Consider the following 9,145-nt stretch of genomic DNA (forward strand, 5'->3'; position numbering starts at 1 on the left):
TGTATTTTGGCCCTTTTACTTAGAGGGAGGCTTTCATTTTTGTTGTTTCGCTATAAATTAGAAAATAGAACACTTTGCTTTATATTATACACAATGTATTGGTTTCACTGTTGTATTTTTAAAGGGCATTTGCCAAGAGGCAACAGCAACTCACAGCCATGAAAGTGATCCAAAGGAACTGTGCTGCCTACCTCAAACTAAGGAACTGGCAGTGGTGGAGACTCTTCACAAAGGTCAGCTCACAGTACAACCTTGTATTGCTTTTTTAATATTTGTAATGTTGTCTTAGAATGAATTCTTCATGTAGTTTTGCAAAGTACAAACTTGGCCTTACTTTGTCTTTAGCCCATTTTACAAATGTGATGGTGCCCATATATCTGAACCGCAGGTCAAGCCTCTGCTGCAAGTGACCCGGCAGGAGGAGGAGATGGGTCTGAAGGATGAAGAGCTGCAGAGAGTCAAAGATGTTGCTGCAAAGGTTGAGTCTGAGCTGAAGGAGATCACCTTGAAACACACATCGGTAAAGGACGAATTCTGCAACAATGACACAAACACATTTTTTGATTTCACTTGACGTCACAGCAATTTAAACTGCGTCAAAGTTCCCATTTCATGTCCCTTTTCAGTGGTTATTTGATACATGGGTGAAACCAAGCCAATAAGAATAAGCTCCTGTTAAAGGTCTACCAGGAATCTACAGACAATGATGCTGAGCCCAATGTTTCCTTCTCTGCCTGCTTCAGGTTATGGAGGAGAGGAACGCACTGCAGGAGCAGCTTCAAGCAGAGACAGAGCTGTATGCCGAGGCTGAGGAGATGAGGGTTCGTCTGGCGGCTAAGAAGCAGGAGTTGGAGGAGATCCTCCATGAGATGGAGGCGAGACTGGATGAAGAGGAAGAACGTGCTCAGGCGCTGTTAGTGGATAAGAAGAAGATGCAACAGCAGATGCAGGTCTCTGTTTCTTGTCCATAAGTTGTTGTTTCTTGTTGCTGTTATACAGATAAGGAGCTTCACCTCTCTTACATCCACTCTCAGCTATGTACGCTCTGATAATGTGATGAAATAGCAGCAGAAACTGAAACTACAGCATTCTTCATGTAGGAACTGGAGGAACATTTGGAGGAGGAGGAAGATGCCCGCCAAAAGCTGCAGCTGGAGAAGGTTACCTGTGAGGGGAAGATCAAAAAGCTGGAGGACGACATCCTGGTGATGGAGGACCACAACAACAAACTGCTGAAGGTAAGTACAGACAAAAAGTATTTATCAGAGAGGCCCTATTGGTCAGTCACTTATTAAGAGAGTTACTGTATCGAAAAGAAGGCAAATTATATATTTGGTGTTTTGTAGGAGAGGAAGCTGATGGAGGAGAGGATTGCAGACTTCAGTAGCAACCTGGCAGAGGAAGAGGAGAAGTCAAAGAACCTCACCAAGCTCAAAAACAAACATGAGTCCATGATCTCTGAACTAGAGGGTAATCATCTGATATGGATTGTCATGCATTAACACCCTCGAAACCATTACTGATGTCACCAACATTTATGCTAATTGTTATCTCTCTGCTTTACTAGTCCGCTTGAAAAAGGAAGAGAAGGGTCGACAGGAGCTGGATAAGGCTAAGCGTAAGCTGGAAGCAGAGTCGAATGACCTGCAAGAGCAGATAGCTGACCTGCAGGCCCAGATTGCTGACCTCAAAGCCCAGCTCGCAAAGAAGGAGGAGGAGTTACAGAACGCCTTGGCCAGGTAAAGTCCTGAGAAGTTACCAAAATGCAGATTGAATCTCCAATACACCTGAATCTACAAAGCCCGGTAACACTTCATCTGAGGCAGAGTAAGACCTCCTGTCTACCACATCAACCCTAACCCTTGCAGGATGCTATTTCTATCATGCTAACAAATATCCTCCTCGATGCATCTTCTTCCTCAGGTTAGAAGATGAGACAGCTCAGAAGAACAACGCGCTGAAGAAGATCAGAGAGCTGGAGGGACACATCTCCGACCTGCAAGAGGACCTCGACTCTGAGCGGGCGGCTAGGAACAAGGCAGAGAAGATCAAACGGGACCTCGGGGAGGAGCTGGAGGCCCTCAAGTCTGAGCTAGAGGACACTTTGGACACTACTGCCACACAGCAGGAACTAAGGTCGGTCGTACAATACTGACATATATATATTTATATATGTAATATATATAGATACGTAGTCAAAGGGATTTTATAGTTATTACATATTAAGGATTTATGAGTAAGGTACAATTCATTTTAGAAAAAAATTAATGATAATGAGGTGACCAACACTGCAACAAACCAAGAAATATAAATATTCCCTTGTTCTTAGAAAGCTCGTGTATGATAGACGTGTAAGACAGAGGTGAAAGCTCTGTCATATTTACACAAACGTCTGCATGATCCGTCCATCCAGGGCCAAACGTGAGCAGGAGGTGAACCTGCTGAAGAGAGCCATCGAGGACGAGAACCGGACCCACGAGGCCCAGATACAGGAGATGAGACAGAAACACACCCAGGCTGTGGAGGAGCTCACAGACCAGCTGGAGCAGTCCAAACGAGTAGGCCTGCATCATCATTTCACACAGTGTTATAAACACCCAGTTACCATTTAGCTTGTTTATTTAAGTTAATACTGTTTCTGGAAAGCAAACTTCCTTTTTTTTTTTCTTTCTAACACACAGGATGTTGATCTTGTTTTTTCTCTCTTCTGCTCAGGTGAAGTCAAACCTGGAGAAGGCTAAACAAGCCCTGGAGAAGGAGACGTCAGAGTTAACCATAGAGGTGCGCTCGCTCACCCAGGCCAAACAAGACGGGGAGCACAAGAGGAAGAAGTTGGAAGGCCAGGTGGCAGATCTGCAGTCACGCTTCAACGACAGCGAGAAGCAGAAGTCCGAGCTGGGAGAGCGCTGCTCTAAGATCACTGTAAATGACTATCAGTAGTTACAGCAATACTGTGCATAAAAACAGGTGCATTTTTAAAAGCCACCACACTGATATGCTGAAAATTAAAGTCCCAGCAACCTCATGCCTGTCTTCATACAGGTTGAACTGGAGAGTGTGACAAACCTGCTGAATGAAGCAGAGGGCAAGAACATCAAACTGAGCAAAGACGTCTCCAGCCTTACCTCCCAACTCCAAGACTCACAGGTAACTGGACTTTTAGCAGAAATTTTAGAGCTGACACACTGATGTTATAACCCCAATACAGTCTAGATGTAACCTTTTCTTTGATTACATAATGCCTGCTGACAATAGGTCAGAATTACAGCATTGATCTTTGACTTGGTGTGCTGCCACAGGAGCTGCTGGCTGAGGAGACACGTCAGAAACTGCAGTTCTCCACAAAGCTGCGGCAAGCAGAAGACGACAAGAACAGCCTGCAGGAGCAGCTTGAAGAGGAGATGGAGGCCAAGAGGACCGTGGAGAGACACGTGTCCACCCTCAACATCCAGGTCAGAGTTCAAACTAGGGTTCGCTAATTTACAGGTTAATCTACAAGTTGGTGGTGAAATCATAAAGAAAATGTCATGAAAACAAACAGTAAGATGTCAGAGAGAGATTTCAGTGACGTTTTACTGTAGGTGAGATGAAAGTAGGAGGACATTGGAGGATGAACAAAATTCAAAAGGAAGATTTATAATTAGTGCCTTAACAAAGTCTTCTGTCCACAGTTGTCAGATTCGAAGAAGAAGCTAGAGGAAATGACGGGAAACATTGAGCTGCTGGAAGAAGGCAAGAAACGTCTGCAGAGAGATTTGGAGGCAGCAAACACCCAGTTTGAGGAGAAGGCCTCTGCGTATGACAAGTTGGAGAAGACCAAAAACCGTCTGCAGCAAGAGCTTGAGGACACGCTGATGGACCTGGACAACCAGAGACAGAATGTGTCGAACCTGGAGAAGAAGCAGAAGAAGTTTGACCAGGTCAGTCAGAATAATTAACTCTCTATATACAACATTTTTAAAAAAAGACTAATTAATTACAGAGTAAAACCTTAAAAATACTATAATTACTATTACATTACTTTGGCATTACACCATAAAACGTTATCCACGGTTTTCTGTCCTCTCTGGTCTCCAGATGCTGGCCGAGGAGAAGAGCATCTCCAGTAAATATGCAGATGAGAGAGACCGTGCTGAAGCCGAGGCCAGAGAGAAGGAGACCAAGGCTCTGTCCCTGGCGAGAGCTCTGGACGAGGCCCAGGAATCCAGAGAGGAGCTGGAGAGAGCCAACAAGGCCCTGAGGATGGAAATGGAGGACCTGATCAGCTCCAAGGACGATGTGGGAAAAAATGTGAGTGCTGGGAACATCGTTTCATTTGAAACATCACCCAACATGTCACACATGAGACTGTTATGACTGGACTGACCAGTAGATTTTTAAGGCTGAAAGTTCATGGTTCGACTGGTTGCCTTTCTTTATGCTATTTACACCAAAATATAGAAGTGAATTTGACAATACACTGATGGCAGGTTCACGAGCTGGAGAAGTCCAAGCGAGGCCTGGAGGCCCAGGTGGAAGAGATGAAGACCCAGCTGGAGGAGCTAGAGGACGAGCTGCAGGCGGCTGAGGACGCCAAGCTGCGTCTGGAGGTCAACATGCAGGCCCTGAAGGCCCAGTTCGAAAGGGACCTCCTGGGACGAGATGAGATGGGAGAAGAGAAGAAGAGACAGCTTGTCAAGCAGGTAAAGCAACGTAAAATATCTCCTCCTGCAAATGAAAGCATGTGATCTGATCCCCCATCAGAGACTGTCACACCGCCTGCATCAGTAATCTAAGCAGTGGTGCATTTTGACTGCAGGTTCGTGAGTTGGAGACGGAGTTGGAGGATGAGCGTAAGCAGAGGGCTCTGGCAGCTGCAGCCAAGAAGAAGCTGGAGACGGACATGAAAGATCTGGAGGGGCAGATCGAGACAACCAGTAAGGGACGAGATGAAGCCATCAAACAGCTCCGCAAGCTCCAGGTGAGAGTGAAGGGATGGACGAGATGCTGCAGCAGGTTCAGCACAGGAGAATTATTTAACACTGCAATTTCAGATTTTATTGATTTTAGATGCACATGTTTGCTTTTAGCATTTCCTTGTAAGCTTGTAATTAAAGCGTTTATAGTACCATCTTCCAACTAAACAGGTGTTCAAATGCTTTTGTCTCATCGCTCTCCCTATTGCTGTCTCTATTTCTGTTTCTCTTCGTCCCATCAGGCCCAGATGAAGGACTTCCAGAGGGAGTTGGAAGACGCCCGCGCTGCCAGAGAGGAGGTGTTGGCTACCGCAAAGGAGAGCGAGAAGAAGGCCAAGGGTCTGGAGGCTGAGCTCATGCAGCTGCAGGAGGTAACGTGTTTGACTCCTAACGGGGCAGCAACTTATTTGAAAGTAGAGTCTTGGAATAAAGGATTCATCTCTGACATGTTTCTAGGACCTGGCTGCGGCTGAGAGGGCACGGAAGCAGGCAGAGGCCGAGAGAGATGAGCTGTCTGACGAGCTGTCCAGCAACTCCTCTGGAAAGTGGGTGGAGATTTCACTCCGCTGCTTTGTCTGTGAAATGAACGCCGAAGACGAACGATGCTTACATGTTGTTGTCCGCTGTGCTCCTTGCGTGCAGGTCGGCCTTGGCAGATGAGAAACGTCGTCTGGAAGCTAAGATCTCCCAGCTCGAGGAGGAGCTGGAGGAAGAGCAGAGCAACATGGAGATCCTCAACGACAGGCTGAGGAAGAGCACGCAGCAGGTGGCCAGATAGTAGCAGCTACTTGAGTCATGAGAGGGGCTCATAAAGTGCAGAGGCCTCATCCCTCTGTTTTTGTGCCTTCCCTCCACAGGTGGATCAGCTGAACAACGAGCTGCAGACTGAGCGCAGCACCTCCCAGAAGAACGAGAGCGCTCGGCAGCAGATGGAGCGCCAGAACAAGGAGCTGAAGGCAAAGCTGCAGGAGATGGAGAACCAGGTCAAATCCAAGTTCAAGTCCTCCATCTCCGCCTTGGAGGCTAAAGTGGCACAGCTGGAGGAACAGCTGGAGCAGGAGAACAGGTCGGGGGCAGAGAAAGAGTCCAAGATTATGTCTGATAACATTTATTTTCAAATGGTCATTACAGTCACGACATAAAATGTCCGGCAGAAGGGACATATTCATGGAATGAATCTGCATGTTCCAGTAATGATATTATTGTTAGTTGTCACTTTAAACAAACTGTCCATATAGTGCTGGTTTCTATTTTTCACCTGGGAATGTTTTCTGTCATTGTAGTTATACTTTCTATTCCTCCCTGTCCGTCTTCAGGGAGAAGCAGACATCTGCGAAGAGTATGCGCCAGAAGGACAAGAAGCTGAAGGACCTGATAATGCAGGTGGAAGACGAAAGGAAACAAGGAGAGCAGTACAAAGACCAGGTACGATCACTTAATGCACCCATGTTTGTCCATATTTGTGAGAGCATGGATGTTTGGAGTCCACTTACTTTGGGATGGCCTATTAAAAGAGCACTCAGTTTGGATATTTCCTCTGTTCGCTCGCCAGGCGGAAAAGTCGAACACCCGCATGAAGCAGCTGAAGCGGCAGCTGGAGGAGTCGGAGGAGGAGTCTCAGCGCGCTACAGCCGCCCGCAGGAAGCTGCAGCGGGAGCTGGATGAAGCCACCGAGGCCAACGACGCCTTGAGCCGCGAGGTCAACTCTCTGAAGAGCAAACTCAGGTAGGACAAAGTGCCAAAGAGACTGTCCACCTGTATGTCTGTCTTCTTGGCTAGGTTCTTGGTTATTGTTTGTTTCTCTTGTCTCAATCACATTTTTATTTCTGTGACGCCGCGACAGGAAACAGATACTGCAGTAAGAAAAGTAACAGAGTGGTAAACAGGCAGATGTCTGTGTATGAGTAAAACAAGCATATTACACATATTGTACATCTTTTCACACAAAATAAATCAGCTCAAACTGTTCTCAGCTACATTTTAGTGCGAAAGAGCTCATTGTCACTACAGTCATCTTCAGATGATTATTTCAGTTTCAGAAAGCTTTAGTTCGGTGGCCTTACTGAGCACAAGCACAACAATCGTGTCCATCTCTATTTCAGAGGCAACCCTGAACCCAAGGAGTAACACAGCAGGTACCTCTGCGCCTAAAAGTTACCCCATCACCATTTCTTATTAACTTACCATAACTTTTCATTCCCCCATGCGCACTTTTAATGCTGTCATTTCTTTCATTGGGCCTAACTGAGAGAAATATGGCTCGTCAGCCACCACGATTTGCTTTGAAAAAAACAAAAATATTAGGAAGCAAGTGACCTTTCCATTGCACCGATTTCTAACTGGTGGCCATATTTTTCTCAGTGCTTGGTTTAATTGCCATAAACCAAACTCATTTTTCCTGAGCCAGGAGTCAAATGAGTTACAAAGATAACCAGCGTGCTTATCCTGTAACCAAAGCACAACCTGTACATTCTGTGTTTCATCAACACCCGAGTGGTTTTCAAACGCACCTGAACCAGCCCGGAAACGGTCACATGACCACTCCTCTCACTGCGGGGATGTGTCTTTGTGTTTGTGTCTCTGTCCGTTCTATCTCTGTGGCACTTCAGGCGTGGAAATGAGCCCTCCTTTGGCAGCACAGCTCGGCGTATGGGCGGAGGCCGAAGGGTGGTGGAGGATGCCTCAGAGGAGGAGGCCGACTCCCAAAGCGACTTCAATGGAACCAAGTCCGCGGAGTAAGGGACGGCAAATAATCCGATATCAGAATTACCTACCAGGGAAAGCTCCACCACTTAAACAGAATAATTTCAAAGCCTGTTATGCTATCTAGTTCTTCCATATCACTTCAAATATATATTTTCTCCCATTCCCAACAGTGTACTGATCTGTACTATCTTCTTGTTCCAGAGCACCTTTTCTTGACACACAATAATCAGAAGGACTTGATATCAACTAGGGGAGTTGTTTTAGTGGCTCTGCTGATGTGTGATTTGCTGTTCCTTTTATTTTATTTTTTTAAGTTACACTGTTTTGTACTGCACTGAATGACACAAAAATAGGTGCCTCTAATTACCACGCTGACCTGCCAGCAAAGCCTCGGGTCTCCACAATAAGTCACCTTAGAATTCAAAGCAGAGACATCCTGTAAATCTGTGGATCTGTAACTATTATCAGCGACTGTCGTCCTGTTGCCTGTGACTGCTGTTAAGTGTTTCAGAGCAGCACTGAAGTGGTTGAACAGATTGGATTTGTCTACGCTCAGTCTGCATCCAGTCAGTGCTGCTGTTTGAACCCCAACGAACAAGTATTTAGCTGTTAAACATTTTCTAAAGTCACCGTTTTATATTATTTGCACCTTTCTTGTGTCCAGATATGTTTAGATTACTTTTACTCAAGCCCAGTAATGTCAGAATGTTTTAGGTCAGATAAGGTTTCGGGTAACTATAAAACCACGAGCCAGATTTCAGTATTGGGCACTTGGCAGCACTCTATTCTTCCCCCCTTTTGTCCAGATTTACTGTACATGTTCAAAAAGCCCCTGATCACCTGAAACCAGCTCATTCTCATTTGATCATGCTATATGTAATCAACCGATGTTTACATGACACCAATCGTATCTATTAATTGTTGAACCACCTGCACAAGAAATAAAGACCTTAAAAAAAAAACACATTCATTTTCTCCTTTTAATGTTTCTGTCTTGGTCAGTAACTTCAGAGATCAAACTGGATCATCACAACAGGACCTTTTTCCTCATCTGTTCAATAGAAAAACAACTGGAAACCAACAGGATAAAAGTTGGGTATAGTACCTCAGGCACATACAGTTTAAAGTCCAAATACAGAAGCAGTTGCAGAAGGTGCTGCACACAAACAAACACCCAGTACACAGTGGTCGTGGATTACAATTAAAAGTTAGTTTGTGTTAGTTCAAGGAAGGTTACACAGCAAAGAGAGCAGGACATCCAGTTCTCAGACGTATTAACCACAAGTTGAATCCTACACACAGGCTACACTGCAGTATAGAGTGACGGCCACTGAATAAACGTGATATTTAGATATGTATTTGCTTAATGAGCTGCTGGATGGCAGTAGTGACAACTCAAGATTAACCAGAAACATTTCAGGGGGAAAAAAAGACATGAAGACTGTTAATCACTCTATTTCCCCACTCACAATATCTTTTACTAA

The 9,145-nt window shown here is 45.3% G+C and overlaps 1 protein-coding gene across 3 annotated transcripts in view; it reads left to right on the forward strand.

Annotated features, from left to right (window-relative positions):
• Positions 1 to 8,625, forward strand: part of myh11a (myosin, heavy chain 11a, smooth muscle) — a 28,310-nt gene extending 19,685 nt beyond the window's left edge. For 2 of the 3 annotated variants that reach the window (XM_070916558.1, XM_070916563.1), the window contains 22 exons: positions 125 to 233; positions 389 to 520; positions 744 to 950; positions 1,101 to 1,238; positions 1,347 to 1,470; positions 1,568 to 1,739; positions 1,924 to 2,136; positions 2,414 to 2,558; positions 2,716 to 2,922; positions 3,043 to 3,147; positions 3,300 to 3,452; positions 3,672 to 3,920; positions 4,078 to 4,290; positions 4,470 to 4,682; positions 4,799 to 4,960; positions 5,198 to 5,326; positions 5,412 to 5,500; positions 5,598 to 5,721; positions 5,813 to 6,021; positions 6,272 to 6,380; positions 6,508 to 6,680; positions 7,565 to 8,625. In XM_070916558.1, the coding sequence (XP_070772659.1) occupies positions 125 to 233; positions 389 to 520; positions 744 to 950; positions 1,101 to 1,238; positions 1,347 to 1,470; positions 1,568 to 1,739; positions 1,924 to 2,136; positions 2,414 to 2,558; positions 2,716 to 2,922; positions 3,043 to 3,147; positions 3,300 to 3,452; positions 3,672 to 3,920; positions 4,078 to 4,290; positions 4,470 to 4,682; positions 4,799 to 4,960; positions 5,198 to 5,326; positions 5,412 to 5,500; positions 5,598 to 5,721; positions 5,813 to 6,021; positions 6,272 to 6,380; positions 6,508 to 6,680; positions 7,565 to 7,694 (3,505 nt within the window). In that variant the 3' untranslated portion in view covers positions 7,695 to 8,625. Of the gene's footprint in view, positions 1 to 124; positions 234 to 388; positions 521 to 743; positions 951 to 1,100; positions 1,239 to 1,346; positions 1,471 to 1,567; positions 1,740 to 1,923; positions 2,137 to 2,413; positions 2,559 to 2,715; positions 2,923 to 3,042; positions 3,148 to 3,299; positions 3,453 to 3,671; positions 3,921 to 4,077; positions 4,291 to 4,469; positions 4,683 to 4,798; positions 4,961 to 5,197; positions 5,327 to 5,411; positions 5,501 to 5,597; positions 5,722 to 5,812; positions 6,022 to 6,271; positions 6,381 to 6,507; positions 6,685 to 7,564 lie in introns of those variants that run through there. The other variant, XM_070916571.1, reaches the window with a different exon arrangement.
• Positions 8,626 to 9,145: the final 520 nt, after the last annotated feature.

The sequence above is a fragment of the Enoplosus armatus genome, chromosome 2, assembly GCF_043641665.1.
Source record: "Enoplosus armatus isolate fEnoArm2 chromosome 2, fEnoArm2.hap1, whole genome shotgun sequence".
NCBI classification, from domain to species: domain Eukaryota; kingdom Metazoa; phylum Chordata; class Actinopteri; order Centrarchiformes; family Enoplosidae; genus Enoplosus; species Enoplosus armatus.